This window comes from Peromyscus eremicus, chromosome 2, assembly GCF_949786415.1.
Source record: "Peromyscus eremicus chromosome 2, PerEre_H2_v1, whole genome shotgun sequence".
In the NCBI taxonomy this organism is placed as follows: domain Eukaryota; kingdom Metazoa; phylum Chordata; class Mammalia; order Rodentia; family Cricetidae; genus Peromyscus; species Peromyscus eremicus.
The window spans coordinates 138,035,929-138,054,231 of record NC_081417.1 but is presented as its reverse complement, the minus strand read 5'-3'; the positions used below and the strand labels follow the sequence as shown (position 1 = coordinate 138,054,231).

Genomic DNA, 18,303 nt, shown 5'->3' with positions numbered 1-18,303 from the left:
CTAATCCATCCCAAACAGTTCCACCACCTGGGGACCAAGTATTTAAGGACATACGTCTATGGAACCATTCTCATTCAAACTGTCAACACTTAACTCTGCTTTGGGGGACTTTTTGCTTCATCTTTTTTTTTTTTTTAATTGAGTAACAAATTTTCTTGTGTTTAAATTTTTTATTATTGTATGTGGGGTGGTGGTGTGGCAAGCAGAGCAAGCCCTGAGTGAGTGAAATCCTAGAGGAATGTATATTTTGATATGGTGTGGCTAGTCAAGGACTCTCAAGACCAATGGCAAAGCTATTAACCTACATGGGCCAGGCTCAGAGATCTGACAAAACTTTTCTCAAGACTCTCAGTATGGATGATTGATCAGTGTGAGGAAAGACACTGCAGCTTCTTCCTCCCAGATGCCTGAGAGCATTGGCCTGCAGAGACCTCCTACTGAGAATAGCTAACCCCTTTCCTTGTACATAATGAGGTTCCAGGTTCAGCAGGAATGGTTAGACCCCACCCCTCCCATCACAGCTTCACTGTATATATCTGTCCTTTCCTCATTCCTTCAGCACCCCTAGCTAGAGTTGCAGGACCAAGGCTCCTAAGATTGGGGCAGGGGGCACAATGCATGTTACAGGACATATGGAGAACAACTTGATGCCATTGGGTGTCTGTCTACCATAGTTTCTGTTGGGTTCAGGGATTTAGCTTGCACCTTTCTCACCTGCCCCTCCTCTGCCCATTTAAAATTAATAATACAGGGGCTGGAGAAAGATGGCTCAGGCTGTCAAGAGCACCTCCTGCTCTTGCAGAGGACCCAGCTTCAGGATCTAGCATCTGCATGGTGTCTCAACCGCCTGTAACTCCAGCTCCCGGGATCCAGTGGCTTCTGGTCTCCACTGGCTCCTGCACACAGGTGGCACATACACTGGTGCAGGTTCATACAAATACAGATGAAGTTTTTTTTTAAATAATACATTCTATTTTTTATTTTCATTTTTATCTTTTTGCTTGAGAGCCTAGTCTTTAACACCGAGCCATCTCTCTAGCCCTTCATTTATGTTTTAAAGAAGAGCTTGCTACAGTTAAGCGGTCCTGGAACTCATGATCTCCCTGTTCCTGCTGTCCCAGTCCTGGGATCACAGAGATACACTCCAGTGCTCCCAGCTTGCTAAGCACACTTGTTTACTCCTGTCGGTTTAATGTTCCTTAACCTTCCTGTTAAGAGTTATACTCTTCTACTCCTTTGGTCTTGTCTACACTTACTGTATTGCAGTTCGGCTTCCAGAATGCTAATAAATGTTACTGGATTTGTTCTTTTCATAGTTTTGGCTATTTCTGAGTACCATTTTCTCAGTGGTTACACCCTCTATCTAAATGTACTCTTTGACCATTTCTCCAAGAGAAGTCTCCCCTCTCTTAGGCTGGCCTTGATATTGGTATGTAGCTAAGGATGACCTTGAACTTCTGACCCTCCTTTTTATTGACGCTTTTCTTATCCTTGAGAATATTTATTAAAATCAGGTAGGGGTGTGTGTGTGTATAACTCATTTATATTTTCACATATTTCTATGAGTTGTTTCCAGTTACTATATTTTATTCATATTAGTTTTTTAGGGGTGTGCCACCACATCTAGCAAATATATCACGTTTAATATATGGGGGGGGGTGTGCCTGGTACCAGAGGAAGTTAGACAGCGGCACTAGAGTTTCTGGAACTAGAGTGAAACAGTTGTGAGTCACCATGTGGGTGCTAGAAATCAAACCTGGGTCCTCTGAAAGATCAGTCAGTGGTCTTGACTTCTGAAGCCATCTCTCCCTGTTGTCTTACATTGCTAGTATGGATTGTGTTCACTTGCTGTCAAATTCATGGTATTTGAGTGAGCAGCTATACCCACAGCTGTCTGGTAGTCTTTTTTGGAAAAAGACCAAAGCCAAGCTCTGTGCTGCTCCTGTCAGTAGCTTAAGGGGAAAGGGGAAAGTCATGGCCTCCAGGCATCTCTCAGTTGCCGTTGACTACTATCCCAGAACTATTAGGAGATGGACTTTTGGGAGGCAGCAACTCCGGGAGGAGGGAGTTATAGACATTACAGACCACCACACACCTTCAAGGTATGCTAATTAACCATTGCCATCAGTCTAACAGATTCTCAGTATTTGGGGAAATCTTGACTTTTTTGGGGTTTTAGTTTGTTGGTAGTAACTCCCCTTAGGAGAAGGGAAGTGGTAGTGATTTTATTAATTGGAAACAAAATATTTTATATTCTTATATTTTCAATCTTTGTTATATTTTAAGTGTCTCCTATAAATAGAAATTTACCATTATTAATGGTGGTATGGGGAAGGGATGATCAGGAGTGTAGGACAGACCTCACTTTAAGGCAGGCCTGAAATTCACCATATAGTTTGGGCTGGCCTCATACTCAGAGCAATCCTGCTTCATCCTTGCCAGTGCTGAGCCATCCTACCTGCTCTGGTGATAATTGTTGCCTACACTCCTGTAGTCCACCCCAGTCCTGCTTTGTTTGTGGGTTTGTTTTTAAAGGTGTGTGTGTGAAGACCAGAAGATCCCTTTGGATTTGGAGTCCTAGGTAAGCCACCCAGTGTGGTGGTCGCTGGGTTCTGAACTCCAGTCCTCTGCAAGAGCAGCAAGTGCTCTTTAATACTGAGCCATCTTTTCCAGGTCATTTCTTTTTGAAGCAAGGTATCTCTCTCTCTGTGCCAAGCCTGGCCTCAAACTCATGGCACTTTTACCTTAGCCCTTTGAATGATGGGATTATAGGCATGGCACCACTACACCTGGTTCTGTTCCTGCTTTCTGATTGGTTGGTTGAAATAATCTTCCTTGGCTGGTGTATAAGTTGCTATAGATTCTTGTCCTGACATTTTAGGGGTTTTCTCAAAATATTTACAACGTGGAACAACCTGACTTAAACTGTAAAAAGTATAAACATTCTCCTATAGAATGATCTTATGTAACCACGCTTACCTCTTCTCAGCCAGTACTTTAGACTCCATACAAAAGGGATTATTGGGGCTGAAGAGATGGCTCAGGGGTTAAGAGCAATGGCTGCTCTTCCAGAGGTCCTGAGTTCAATTCCCAGCAACCACATGGTGGTTCACAACCATCTGTAATGAGATCTGATGCCCTCATCTGGCCTGCATGCAGGCAGAACACTGTATATGTATATGTAATAAATAAATCTTTTTTTTTTTTTAAAAGGGTTATTTGTTGACACCCAGTAGGTACTCAGGAGTGATAACCAGATGTTCACCTTCCCCTGTTCACACTCAGCTGTTAGCTTGTCAGCCTTTTGTGCCATGGCTGTTGTCAGATGGTATTGGCTAGAGTGACTGTCAGTTGTGATACACTCAGACGTGCATCCCAGCCTCTGTGGTAGGACCGGGCTAATGACAATGGGTACATTCATTTGGTTCATGCTGGGAACTCAAAAAGGAACAATATTGCCCCCAAATTCTTAATACATCCTGGACCTTAGGACTCAGCTTGGTCACAGGTGGACAGAAGTCATTTTTTATGTAACAAAAGGTCAAATCAAAGAGCATCTATGGACAGCCGGCACTCACAGCACAAGCCCACCTACCAGGGTAGGCTGGAGCCTGTACACCACCAGCCAGTGTGCTGAGGCAGGTTTCAGGAGGATGACCTCACAGGCAGGTCTACACCACTGAAGGGCCGGCCCTGCAGTGCTGGTCATGGATTGAGCATGAAATAACACAACCTAGTAGCCAGACTCACAATTAAATAGCATGTTTAATTATCTCACAACAGATAGTGCAGTAGTAGAAATTTTAAGTCCTTTTTAAAAAGTCACTCTCCCTGAAACTCTGATTCCTCAACTGCCCGACACCATGGCTGAGAAACTGGTGACAGGGCCGGCCAGAGGGATTAATAGTCTTTCAAGGAGCTGAAAGTCTCCAAGTTAGAGTTGCTTTGAGAGCAGCCAAGAGACCTATAAGGAACAGGTACACATACACTCAAGCACTCACGCGTGCAAAGGACACAGAAAAGACATGGGTGGAGGGACATGGAAGGGATCACAGTAGGGCAGTCACACATGCACTCGAATGCCACAGAGTTCCAATCTGTGGCTATCCTCTGGGAGAATGAGGGGTGGCCTGAGCCTGGAAGCAGGTGCTGGTCGTCCCTAGCAGCCCCCTACATCCCTGATACAGTCAGTACACAAGCCAGCTCTCCAGCTGAGGGGCCAGGCAGCATCAGTAGTGGGCAGGGAGTTCTCTCGGCCTGGGGAAGGCAGGGCACACTGTCCCAGAGAAACAAAGAATATGCCGAGGGCTAGGCTGGTGGCACTCGGTTCTGGGCTCAGCTGCACTGCTCTCAGGCAGGGGGCAGGGAGGTGTGTGCAAAAAGGCCCTGAGATGAGGATATTTGAGGGGGGCCTACCACATAGGGTTTTAGAGGAAACCTCTTCCATTCACAGCTTCATTCAGGGATTCCTATAAAGTATCTGTGGATTCAAGTACCAGCAGTTCTGAAGGGGGCTGTTGGGATGGAGTGACCAGCAGCACATGCTGAGAGAGCAGCTGCCCTCAGACCCAGAAGGTCAGGAACTGGCCTAGAGGTGCTCTGGCCCCAGGCACTGAGGCCCAGTGTGATGAGACAGACCAAGGAGCTATAAGATCTCCTCCCGTGGGCTCCTGGTCTTCAATGGCGTTTGCCCATTTGGCACCGATCCATTCTGACCATGCAGGAGCTTGCCTTTCTCCCGGTCTGGCCATGTGAAGATGGCATCATCGCTGTCCAGCTCTGACTCCGAGTGCATCAGGCTGCTGCTCAGCGTGGGGCCTTTCTGTTTGCTGCCTGCCAAGAAGATAAGCCCACCGTCAGAAAGACCTTCCAAGGCCTGAGTCACAGCCCATCCGTATCTCTACCTGGACATGAGACAGGGAAGGCATGTCTGGAGATGAGACCTGGACTTTCCTACACCCCTGAGCTTCGGTTGTTATGACCCAGTGGTGTGTTCTCCTTCAGACAGTACTTATATCCCTGGACAGAAGCTACATAGTGAGACCTTGTCTCAGATGATAGATAGATAGATAGATAGATAGATAGATAGATAGATAGATAGATAGATAGATAGATAGATAGATAGATAGAAGCTACATAGTGAGACCTTGTCAGATAGATAGATAGATAGATAGATAGATAGATAGATAGATAGATAGATAGATAGATAGATAGATAGATGCTACATAGTGAGACCTTGTCTCAAGATAGATAGATAGATTGATTGATTGATTGATAAAATTTTAAGAACAGTGGGACTCTCACTCAAGACAGTCCTGAGCAGCTACTTTATCAGAACACACCAAGTTCTTCAGGAAGTATTTGGGGCTGGGTGGCTCAGCAGTTAAGAGCAGTAGTTGCTTCTCTTCTAGAGGGCCTGAATTTAATTTCCAGCACCCACAACATGTGGTTTCTGTAACTACAGCTCCAGGGAATCTGACACCTCTGGATTCCATGGTCATGTGGACGTACATGTGCAGATATGCACAATTACACAAAGAATCTTAAAAATCCATAAAGCTGAGACTAAAGACCACAGCCGTCACCTCCACAGTTTTCCTCTCACTGTAGAGGCCACAGGGATGACCTGTTGTTTGCCAGCAGCTTTAGGGTACATCCCGTTCCAAAGAGATGATTGCAAGTAGGACTAGCCAGCAAGATCACTCCAGCCCTGTTCTAGACCCTGGCACTGCCCAGCCACAGGAACTCGCTTCCCATCTGTTAAAAGTGGGGGCTGTCCACAAACTCGCCGTCCATCCTCCTAAACATCGATGACATCTTGAAAGGATTGGTGGCCAGCCTGATAGCTGTGAGTGCTCTCTGGTCTCCCAAGGCTGACTCTTCAGACCCTGACCACTCACACTCAAGGATCACAACCTGCTGTGGACCTCATCCCCATGCTGTTTTGGTCATGCAGTGGACTAAGGCCCACCATTCCATGGGATACAGTCCTGGGATATGCCTGCAGTCACTTCCAGAGTCACAGACGGGCACTGGCAACATGCGCCTCTCCAGTGTGGTGGGAGCAGTGGCAAGGGGGTCCCAGTAAAAGGCCCTACTTTCCCATAAATGCTGTCCCTTCTCCTACTGCAGACTGAGAGCATTCACTTCCTGTCCCCACACACAGTCTCCTCTTCCCCACAGCAAAGGACAATGGCCTTTAAGGAGATCCCTCCCTGGCTGTGCAGCCCCACCTCTCACCCAGCACTTGTCTGCCACAGCTCCTGCTCATGTACTTCACCCACTGAAAATGACAGAGGTGGAGGAACAGTCGGTGAAGACTGAACACACTTCACTGGGACTCAACAGTTCTGAGTCTGCACTCAATACAATAAGAGACCTGTGCACGCACTCTCTCTAAAACACACTGTGATGAACAGTATAACTGATCAGTAAATATATACCTGTCAGTAAATGACTAGGTGCAGATCTGCTGTAAGGAATGTGGGCGAAAGCAGCCCAGCACATGGCACCATTTGCAGTCTGACTCTAAGATACTATTAACTTGGGCTCTGCCTGGATGGTAGCACCAAGGGAGGGCTAGGGGCTGATTTCTTAGGTGTGTTCCCTTACAAAGACTCCACATGCTGTATTTCCAATTTTCTGGCAAACTAGGTTGAGCCACAGAGGATTGCCACTTTTGTGGGTATTAAAAATTAATTTTGGCTAGGCGGTGGTGGCTCACGCCTTTAATCCCAGCACTCAGGAGGCAGAGGCAGGCGGATCTCTGTGAGTTCGAGGCCAGCCTGGCCTACAGAGCAAGATCCAGGAAAGGAGCAAAGCTACAGAGAAACCCTGTGTCAAAAAAAAAAAAAAAAAATTAATTTCATTTGGTTCAGTCTGCTGTAATAGAAGGAACAAAAGCAGATATAAACCTGCTGGTGTTAGCACCTCACCCCTGCAGATCCCCTTCATAACACTCCCTACTCCTAGGAATTTTACCACCAGGCCCTGCCCTGCATGCAGTCTGGTGAGTCCTGGCCCTCTGTCCACCTTCTCAGGTTATCTCTTTTTTTTTTTTTTTTTTTGTCTTGGTTTTTCGAGACAGGGTTTCTCTGTGTAGTTTTGGTGCCTGTCCTGGATCTCGCTCTGTAGACCAGGCTGGCCTTGAACTCACAGAGATCCACCTGGCTGAGTGCTGTGATTAAAGGTGTACGCCACCACCGCCGCCGGGCCTTAGGTTATCTTTTGTGACTCAATTTTGAAAATGGCTTCAAAATCCGTAGGGCAGTTTCCCCACCCTACCTCTACAGCCATCCCCCATACTGCCAGCCCTGTAGGCAGCTGCTAGGGCCTCTGGAGTTGTGACTTATGACAGTGTTTCCTCTCTACAGCCCATCTTGAGTGCTGGAGCCTCTTTATGGCTGTGATCCACTTCTGATCCTCACTGGCAAGTAGAATCCCATCTTTCAGTCCTGACCATTCTCTTGCCTAACAGTCCTGGTAACAGCTGTCCTGATTCTGTCAACGGCTAGGTAGGAATCAGCCTTGACCCAGTCTGCTCCTCGGCACTGTCACCACTCAGACCAGGCTCCCTACTTGCAGCTTCTCCCTTAGTGACAGCATGTAGCAGGCTGGACTCACTGTACTTACAACATCTTGTTACCACCCAGACAGATGCTCAGCCCTCAGCCCAGGTAAGACACCCCACTACTTGTAGAGGGCACCTCAGCAAATCCAGCCTTGGGTCACTCACTCTGGCTCGCTTGGCCAGTGTATATAGCTTTCATCCACCTCCCTAAATGCCCTCTGCCCCTCCAAGCAGTGTGGCCTCACCACATTTTCTCTGTCTGCAGTGCTGTTGACAGATTTGATGCTACTCATCCTTCACACCCGGCTTCACTGTTACTTTTTTAATTTTTAAACTATCTCCTTTCTTCCTTTTCTGCTTCCCCGCTCTGAGTGTGTGAGAGTTTGCACGCTTCCACACTCCTTTCACTAGGTGGGTCCTGGGGCCTGAATGCAGGTTATCAAAATTGGTGGCCGGTGCCTTTACCACTGCACCTTTACCTGCTGAGCATCTCAGGCCTTCCATGTACTCCTTTATTAAGACTTTTCACTATCATTCTGTATAGCTGTGAGTGTGATTTTGGAAGGGTAAATGGGGTGAGAAATAAACTTTCTGAACATGAAGCAGCAGAACCTGATCAGTACAGATTGGAGATGAACAAGATGGATGTCCCCTGAAAGTAAATAGACACAGAGGCCAGTATAACCAAGCCAGGAAAGAGTTATGAAGGAAACATGGGCAGGAGTAAAGTGATGGGGGTCCCGCTGGCCACTATGGAAGCTAGTTACACACAGTACTTGTTTTGGGGGAGTGTCCCGAGCGCTGCTCTGACAACCTAGGTTCACTTCAGTGCTCACAATGGAGCTGCCTAGGTGCAGAGCTCAGTTGCTCGTTCTCTGTGGTTGTTGTCTTCTCTGAGGGCAAAAGGTCTTAGGCCTGTCTCCACCACAGCCTCTTCTAACACAAAGCTTTAAGCAGAAGGGTATTTAATAAATGTTTTCTGTAAAAACAGTTGAGAAGAGGCTTACATGGAGAGTGGCTCCCACAGACAGATGACCTGTCCTGTGGCCCTCATGAGAGAACCCCATCTAATAATCAGCCTCAAGGGAGAGAGGCCCATGATGCACCCTAACTCTTCTAGCCCCAATGTTCAGTCCAGGAAGGGCTTGTGTAGCAGGAAGGAGTCCTAGTGGGAGGCACCTGACTGCCCAGAACCCACAGATATCAGGAAACAGCTGGGGATGTGCCTAATGAGCGGGATGGGGTAGGAGGTTAGAGGAAAACCAAGTTGTGATCTGGTCTCTGCCTAGAAGAGACAGACTGCTCAGGCTCAAGAGACTGAGGCCGCTGACCCTGACACAGGGACACTGAGCAAGAAGCAAACCTGAGATGAGCAGGTGAAGGAGCATGAGGGGAAGGAACACGGGAATGAGCACTCAGTCTGGCCCCTCAGCACCAGCTCCCAGAGTCCTACCTGCTCGGGAGGTCGGCTTCAGCTCCAGGCTTTCCTGATCGGTGGCATCCAGGATCTTGTATCTGCTTTTCCTCTTGGGTTTTCCTTTTTGCCTAAAAAACACAACCCCCGTCTCTGCTCGGGAAGGTCTGTGAGGCTGGGCTGCAGGTGCACAGCACCTCTCCTCACTTCTCAGCCAGAGCAGGGGGTAACCTGAGAAATCAAGGGAGCTGTGACCACCTTGGGGTGGGCTCACAAAACAAGGCCCATCAGGATGGCTGGTTAGAAAGCATAGAGAACAGCAGGGCTGGAGGGAGTGAGGGGGAAAAGCAGTGTAACATGGAGCTGCTGGTGGGTTATCTGGCTGCTGGGGTTTTAAAAACTACACTTTTTTCAATAAGGCAGTATGTGGTCGCAGCCCCTCTCAAACTGCCCTCAGACAGGTGATTATGTTAAGCCTGGGTTTCCTTATGTGTGGATTGGGAGAAGGCTGTTGGTGGTATAAAAAAGATAATGCCTTCTGAACGTTATCATGACACACAAAAACCATACCTTTGGTTCAGTTACTAGCAAAGCACATTAAAGTCTGGAACATGCCAGGCAAGTGTTCTACCACTGAGCTATGCCCTTATCTTGAAGTCATGCTTTAACAATGAAAACCATAATAAATGTAACCATAAGATAATTAATGGAGCTAGGCAGGGCTGTCTCAAGTAAAAACAGAGACAAACTAGAAGAACTACCAGTCATGAACTCAAGTCTGTAAGTGTGTCCAGGTGTGAGGATGGGTCATAGCACTTCAAAGGACATGCATCCAGCCACACCCCCACCAGGGTCCCCACCTTGCAAGTCTCAGCAGTGACACCCCTTAAATGAGGACAGTGCTTCTGCACCCCTTACCTCTTGCAACAACAGATAGTAGTCCAAGACAGGATTCCCAAGGCAACAACAATAACAAAGGTCGCGATAATCACATACAGCACACTCCATTCTGCAAAGAGGAAGTGGTGGCCTCACCATGGGTAGACTGTGCCTGGCTCCCTGGGGAAAGTGAGTGGAAGCTCTCAAGCTTCCTAAACACCCCTGTGTCCCAGACCCCGCTCCAGCAGTGCTCTGGACCCTGTGCAGTATGCAGGGACACAACTTGGAGATGGGGAATGTGGGTTTCCATGAGGCCACAGCGTGCAGCTGCTCTGCCTGCTCCAGAACCCTCGGCTGACAATCAGAAAGTATGGAGGAAGGGAGGAAAGAGTCCTCTGCAAACAGAAAATGCAGAGTTCTCCTGCTTGCTCATCTGCCTTGAACACCACCTACCCCCGCAGCACAACGCCGTTCTGCAGCCAAGCTGACTGGCACAAAGCCAGACACACTCACCGCAGTTGCTGTCTCCATCCCTCAGCTGCACCTTGATAAAATTCTCCATCCAAAATGGGTCGCAGATACAGCGCTTGGTGAACGAGTCGCAGTGGCCATGGTCAGAACAGTTCAGCTGACATGCTGAAGGTAGCAGGGAAGAGGGAGAATCAGAGCCAGGAGGACAACCAGCTCCAGAGCTCATGAAAACTCAAGTCCCTTGGTCACGGTGGCTTCATGCAATAGGCAGGTGCCAGACCCTGATCAAACAGCTCCCACGAGTCTCCCTTGCTGTCTATACCAGTGACCCACAATCCTGCATGCCTCCTCTTCAGAGTAATGTAATTCCGGAAATAATACAAAAGAGATTACAGATTAATTCTGAAATCTTTAAGAGCCTAAATTTTCTACAGTAGATGTGTATCTATTTCATTTTATTTATTTTATTTTACTTTATTATTTTATTTTTTGGTTTTTTGAGACGTGGTCTCTCTGTGTAGCTTTGGAGCCTGTCCTGGAACTCACTTGGTAGCCCAGGCTGGCCTGGAACTCACAGAGATCCTCCTGGCTCTGCCTCCCAGTGCTGGGACTAAAGGCGTGCGCCACCACTGCCCATCTTGATGTGTATCTAACATTAAGGAGGAGGCTCCACGGTGGGTCCAACAACAGCTAATCCCGCAGCAGTGCGAATGCTCTTGCTGTGCAGTGTGAGGCCAACTAACTCTCAGTTCCTTGGCCTCAGAGTCACCAGCTCCGTTAATACTGCCTGCCTTCAAAACTGAGGGTGATGGTGAATTTGGAGGCAGGGTTGGATAAAAACTAAAGATACAATTATTTTCTTACTCAGGCTCACAGTTCCCCTGAGCACTGTCAGGGGCCTGTGGGCCCTGGGGTAAGAATCTCCTGGTGAAAGCTTGTCTGCAGCAGGGTTTCGCTCCCAGCTTCCCATGACTCACTGACAGTGTTGATCTCCAGGGCTCTGAATATCAGGAAGTCAGCCTTCTGCTTCCGCAGCTCACTCTTGAGCATGGCTGCCACCTCATGGCCTTTGAAGAGTTGGTGGGGAGGCTCATTCTGAACAAAAAATAACATCTTGGTGCTGTAGAGACAGACAACAGTGAGTGTGCTGGAGTGGTCCACAGTAGCAGCCACAGCCTCATCCACTAAGCATCTTGTATCTGTGAGACACAGTGCTCAGCCTGTGGCGACATGCACTGCCACAACAGGCCCGTGAGAAAGATGCTGTCTGTCCCACCTGCATGTTACAGAGGACAGCATGGGCCCAGAGGAGCTGACTCATATGCCCAGGGTCACACAGTTACAGCAGAGCCCCCCTACCCTGTTACATAAGACCCTATAGCTTACACTTTTAAAAATACCCTGACTACCAGAGAATCTGGTCCAAAAAGCCAGCAGGAGGGAGAGAAGAGTAGGGTTCCACCCTATCCCTGCTACCAGCCTTCGCTAGATAAGACCACAGCGGAGCTGGGTTTGTGCCTGGGTTATTAATAAAGCAAACCATAGCCGGGCGGTGGTGGCTCACGCCTTTAATCCCAGCACTCGGGAGGCAGAGCCAGGCGGATCTCTGTGAGTTCGAGGCCAGCCTGGGCTACCAAGTGAGTTCCAGGAGAGGCGCAAAGCTACACAGAGAAACCCTGTCTCGAAAAACCAAAAAAAAAAAAAAAAAAAAAAAAAAACCAAAAAAAGCAAACCACAGCACTTTGCAAACTGCTAGAAAGATTGCCCATAAGCCAAACAACTGTTACTGTGAATCAAATAGACCTTACACAGTGGGGTCTGAAGTGACATCACTCCAAGCCCAGAGTCTGTTTTCTGTCTGTCATCTGAACTCAGGTCTGTTCCTTCTGCCTTAACCTTCATCTCTGATGGCCCTGCTTCTTAGTGTCAAAGCAAACCTTCCTGGTCAGCGGGCCAGGTGGATTTATAGGCATACCCAAGCTATTGACCCCTTAGCGTGTAGGGTGGCTGAGGGCCCCTAAGTAGCCCAGAGGCCCTGGCCCAGCTGCTTCCAGGACAAGCTATCTGAAAGTATTGCAGCATCGTCCAAGTATGACATGACGTAAAGTTTGGGCTGTACTGTCAGTGACTAAAAGCTACTACAAAGTAAGGCTAACAATGGGGCCCTGCAAATTCCAGACCCGATTCAACCTTTACATAAAAATGGGGATTCATTTCTTACCGTTTCCTCCGATAATCCATGTGTACAGCTTTTATTTTATTTATTTATTTATTTATTTATTTTTATTTATTTATTTATTTATTTATTTTAAAGATTTATTTATTTATTAGGTATACAGTGTTCTGCCTGCATGCCAGAAGAGGGCGCCAGATCTCATTACAGATGGCTGTGAGCCACCATGTGGTTGCTGGGAATTGAACTCAGGACCTCTGGAAGAACAGCCAGTGTTCTTAACCTCTGAGCCATCTCTCCAGCCCCAGCTTTTATTTTTGTCTCTGCCAATAACCCTCACATCTTTATCTCCTTTCCCACAGGACCAATAGCGACTAATTTGTGTCAGCAGAAACTCCTGAGATTAGAGACCCCAGATCTTCCAGAGATGCCTCAATCCAGCATGTCTCAAAATAAACTTGCGGTAATAAGTAGTAGCCAGGGTGGTGACACACACCTTTAATCCTAGTAGACCTCTGTGAGTTCTAGTCTACATAGCATTTTACAGGTCAGAGGAGGGTCTACATAGTGAGACCCTGTCTCAAAATGAAAAGCAAACCAAACCATTTCTGATCGAGCACTACATGTTATGATTTACACAAATACCTTATTAAATTTTTACTACAGTAATTTGTGTGTGGATGTGTGTGGAGCTCAAAGGGCAACTAGTGGAAACTGGTTCTCTCTTTCCATCACGTGAGTCCCAGGGATTGAACTCAGGTCATCAGGTTTAGCGGATATCTCCTTTACCTACTGAGCCACCTCTTGGGCCCATACAGTCACATTTAACCCTCAGCACCAGCGCTATAAACTGAGTACTAGAGTTTTCACGGGTGATCAGCAGGTTGAGGGAAGAAGTAGTTCCCATGCTTCCCAAGATACCCACTGGTGTGGAAGGCTGGAGACAGACACTCCTGAAATCCTCACCTCTGCCCACCTGCAGTGATGGCATGAACACTTCTACCCAGCCAGTTCCCAACAACTTGGATGATCTAAGCAGCTGTTTGCCCTAGTCTGTTCCTGAGACACTGAGCACAGCTTTTTATTGTTAGTGGTTGAATTGTTTGTTTGTTTGTTTGCTTGCTTTTTTAAACAAAAGAGTCCTGGGGCTGGAGAAATGGCTCAGCGGTTAAGAATGCACACTGCTCTTATAGAGGAGTTTGATTCCCAGCACCCACAGGAGGCAGCTCACTGTAACTTGAGCTCCAGAGGCACCTGCACTCATTCCCCATGCATATAGATGAGAAATTCAAAGAGAAAGACAATGTTCTAATCATGTCACTGACCGAGTCAACTGGATCAGATTCCCTGGAAGCTTATACACTGCAGAGGTCCAGTCCCACTCTAACCAAGTCTATTGGGGTCCAGCCTCTCTATAGTCTTCTCCCAGAGTTCCAGAAGAGATGCTACCAGGGGCAGATTAATCTGAGGGATACTCGATTGAATCTACATACACGATAATCTTTAGTCCATACACTTTATTCTTCTAACTCAAAATCTATCTACAATAGCTTCAATTCTGTTCTCATACTTAGCTCCTTTCTTGACGGATATCTCTCTACATTTTTCTGCTGTACACTCTAAATTCTATCTGAATTCTCCCATCCAGTTCTTCCCCATCCTCCGCCTCATTCCTCAGGGCCCCTCTTCTAGTCCTCTCTCAAGTCTCTGAGGCTTTCAGTTATATGCCCATACAAAGCAGCAATTCTCTGGCCAAAGCAAGGTCACAAGGCTTGAATTCTTACAGGGTCATAAAGGCAGGTAAGAGTTTACCTCAGGCAGTGACTGTCTGGCTTTCTTTTACAACCCAAAGGGGGAGTGGTTAAAGGAGGTGGGGCCAACTAAGAGCTAAAATTGGTTAATAGATCAAAAAAGGGAATTTATGTGCTCAAACTACATTCCTAGAAGTGGTTAGATAAAACGTTAGGAGTCTACAATGTTAGTATAAATCATGAGTAAAATAAAACTGCCTATATTTCTTTAGGGCTTTAACGGTCTCGGTGTAACTCGGCTGGGCTGTTTTCTGGTGGGGCTGGGGCATCTAGGCAGCCTGTGTCACATCTTGATGTACCTGGTGTGCAAAAAGCCCTTTTGTTCTAAGTTCAATGTCAAAAGGGAAGTCTAGAGATACCACTAAGGCTGTGTAAGGAAGCAGGGTCTGAGCTTAATTTGCCCAAGAAACAAAGCTATGTACCTAACATCCACCTGGCCTAGGTGGTGTCTATGTATGGATATTTACCTTAATTCAGGAGACTAGCAGGTGGTCTGGAATGCTTATTCTGTCTGTCATTTGTCCTTGGATATTTGAGAGGTATCTCAGATAAAATGCTTTTGTCTGGAGCTGGCCCTGGCCTTAGATGTTTGCTAAAGAAGATATCTGATTCCAATGCTAAAAAAGAAACAAAAAGCCCGGAAGAAGGAAGCCTTGCCTGTGTGACTGTTATCCAAATACTTTAGTTGTATTGGGAAAAACTATGCCCAAAGAATGATCGATCCACACTGTTCTAGGAATGGAAAATCTACAATAGCACACAAGAAATTCATCGCAGGAAATTAATATTCAAGAGCCAATATCACCAAGACTCCTTTCTTGGCTTTGTCCTCTGCAAGGCCCTTGGCTTCTTCCAGGTATTAGTTTTTGCCATCATCAGCTGAATTCCTACTTCATACTTCTGTGGCCCACAGCACCAATCGAGTCAGAATATCTTAGGATGAGGCCTGGGCCTTATTAAAACTGCAGGTGACTATCATCAGAAGTTGGAGTGACTGCTCTCTGATGCCTCAATCTTAGCTCTGACTCCAATGCTGCTTAAAGTTAGCATCCCCCCTGGAACTGCTCCCAACCATCATCCCTCACCTCTGCTCCCAAGCTCAGGATGCATCTCCCTGTACCCCTCACATAGATAAAACAGAACCCAGGATCACCTGCGCTGAGTCCAACCCCTCTCCCCGCAGCCAGTTCCCTAGACTGGCACTGTGCCCCAGGCAACAAAAAGGCTGAGGGGTTGTATCTTTAAAAGGTGAGTCTGTATCCGGTCTCCATCTTCCAGCCAGCAGAAGCTTCTGCAGAGAGGTTTCTATGCAGACTTCCGTGTAACAGCGGCCTGTCTTTTCGGCAATCTGCAGAGCACACTCCTTGTACTAATTTTGTGTTCTCACTGTACTGCTGGCAGCCCCACCACCAGATCATGCCTAGCTGCCAGTCACCCTCCCTGTGGCTCTTCCCAGGTTTGCCACTTCTTCCCCTGTTTTCCCATGAAATGCTATGGGCTCTGGAGCTCTGCCATCACCCCACCCCCTTGACATGTCCCAGTGTCATCCATGCATCTTTCTGGCTTTGATTCCTAGTCTTTGTGGGCTTTGTTTTTATTTTTATTTTTCCTCCTCATCCCCAGGTTCCCAACTGTGGTGATTTGAAAGAAAATGACCCCCATAGGAAATGGCACTATTAGGAGGTGTGACTTTGCTGTAGTAGGTGTAGCCTTGTTGGAGGAAGTGTGTCACTGTAGAAGTGAGCTTTGAGGTCTCCTTTGTTCCAGCTATACTCAGTGTGACACATGGTTGCAGATCAAGATGTAGAATTCTCAGGTTGTCTGTCTGTACACCACTGTGAAGATAATGGACTAAACCTCTGAAACTGTAAGCCTGCCCCAGTTAACTGTTTTCCTATGTAAGAGTTGTGATGGTCATGATGTCTCTTCACAGCAACAGACAGAAGTTGGTACCAGGAGTGGGGTATTGCTGTGATTTCCCTGACCATGTTTTTTTTGGAGGAACATGGAACACTTTGGGACTTTGGACTACAAAAGCAGTTGAACGCTTTAAGTGGGGTTTAATGGGCCATACTAGTAGGAGCATGGAAGACAGTGGTGCTGAGGGTGATTTGAACTGTGGAGCCTGGCTCAAGAGGTGTCAGAGAAGAAGAAAGTTAGTATGTGACCTAGAGTCTGTTCTTGTGATATTTTAGCAAAGAACATGGCTACTTTTTGCTCTTGTCCAAAAGTTTGCCTGAGGCTAAATTGAAGAGTTTTGGATTAACTCCATTTGCAGAGGAAATAGCAAAACAGCCTAGTATTGACTCTTGTGGGGTTATATTAGTGTTCACTCTATGAAGATCTATAATGAAAAGGAGCAAGCTGAGAAAGGAAAAATATAAAATGTACAATTTTTGAGGAGTAAAGGGGGCACCAGGAAGTGGTGTTCAAGCTGAACAGTTTAAAGAAAAGCCTGGGGGTTGGGGAGTTAGCTCAGTGGTAGAGCGCTTGCCTAGCAAGTGCAAGGTCCTGGGTTTGATCCTCAGCTCCAAAAAAAAAAAAAAAAAAAAAAAAAAGAAAGAAAGAAAAGAAAAGCCTGATGTTACATGGAACAAAGGGAGTGTGACCTTATGACAAGACCCCACCCAGCTAAGCTTCTAATTTGTGAAAAGGAATGAAAGAAAAACTTAGAGTCAGGTGTGGTGGTGCATACCTTTACTCCCAGCACTCAGAAGGCAGAAGCTGGGGATCTTTGGGTTTGAGGCCAGGCTGGACCACAGAGCAAGTTCTGGAACAGCCAAGCTTAGGCAGTGAAGAAAACCATCGAAAACAGAAAGCTGGTGAAGATGTAATTGAACAAGGAGGCTATGTTTGAGCCCCAGCAAGCAGGAGAACTTGGCAGCTTCAGCCATGTGGTTTTGACTTTAGAGGCAAGGATAGGAGAAGGGGTTATGGAATCTTCCTTTATGACTAAGGAAAGCTGCTGAGGCCAGGCATGTGTCAGGGGTGTCCCTGAATGGAGGCCTAGAAAAGCCATTGCGTGAAACTGTAAAGTTGAAGCCTGGATTGCCTTGGAGACCCCAAGATGTTAAAGATGCCAGAGCCAAGGAGATACTGCCAAGGGAGTAGAACCAGCCCAAGAGAAAGAAGTGTGTTGCAGTCAACAAAGCTGAAAGGAGTTGGAGATCTGAAGAGCACTTTGACATGAGGCATGGAGATGCAGAGTTTGGAGTTTGCCCAGCTGGTTTTCAGTCTTGCTTTGGCCCAGTATTTCCTCACTATGCTCCCTTCCCTATGTTTTGAAATGATAATGTATATCCTGTGCCACTATATGTTGGAGCTATGTGATCTGCTTTTTTATTTTGATTTTACAGGGGAATACAGTTAAAAGATTGCATGAATGTTGGAAGAGACTTGGAACTTTAGACTTTTAAATAAGTTTGAGACTGTTATAGATGATGGGGACTTTTGAAGTTGGACTGACTGCATTTTTGCTTTATGATATGGCTACAAGCCTGTGGGAACCAGGGAGTAGAATGTGGTAGTTTGAAAGAAAATGGCCCCCATAGGAAGTGGCACTATTAGAAGCTCTGACTTTGTTGTAGTAGGTATAGCCTTGTTGGAAGAAATATGTCACTGTGGGGGTGGGCTTTGCTCAAGCTATACTCAGTATGACACAGTTGGTTTTGCTGCCTGTGGATCAAAATGTAGAATTCTCAGCTCCTTGTCTGCCTGAATGTTGCCATGACGATAATGGACTAAACCTCTGAAACTGTAACCAGCCCCAATTAAATGTTTTCCTTTATAAGAGTTGTGGTGGTCATGATGTCTCTTCACAGCAATAGAAGCCCTAACCAAAACATCAACTATAATCCTACCTTTCAAAAAGTCTAGAGGCAAGAAGTTCAGGGGTTCAAAGACAGGAGGGAAAAAGTCACCCCAAATCTAATACTCAAGTGAGCTCCTTCCTCCCTAATCTTAGTCCATGGCCTGAATTACCTAC

At 46.7% G+C, this 18,303-nt stretch overlaps 1 protein-coding gene across 3 annotated transcripts in view; it reads right to left on the bottom strand.

The window, feature by feature from the left end:
* Positions 1–3,746: 3,746 nt before the first annotated feature.
* Kiaa0319l (KIAA0319 like) overlaps positions 3,747–18,303 on the bottom strand; it is a 105,276-nt gene continuing 90,719 nt past the window's right edge. For all 3 annotated transcript variants that reach the window (XM_059254973.1, XM_059254974.1, XM_059254976.1), the window contains exons 17-21: positions 11,312–11,454; positions 10,377–10,499; positions 9,903–9,993; positions 9,024–9,115; positions 3,747–4,833 (exon numbers count right to left, since the gene is read on the bottom strand). In XM_059254973.1, the coding sequence (XP_059110956.1) occupies positions 4,646–4,833; positions 9,024–9,115; positions 9,903–9,993; positions 10,377–10,499; positions 11,312–11,454 (637 nt within the window). In that variant the 3' untranslated portion in view covers positions 3,747–4,645. The remainder of the gene's footprint in view (positions 4,834–9,023; positions 9,116–9,902; positions 9,994–10,376; positions 10,500–11,311; positions 11,455–18,303) is intronic.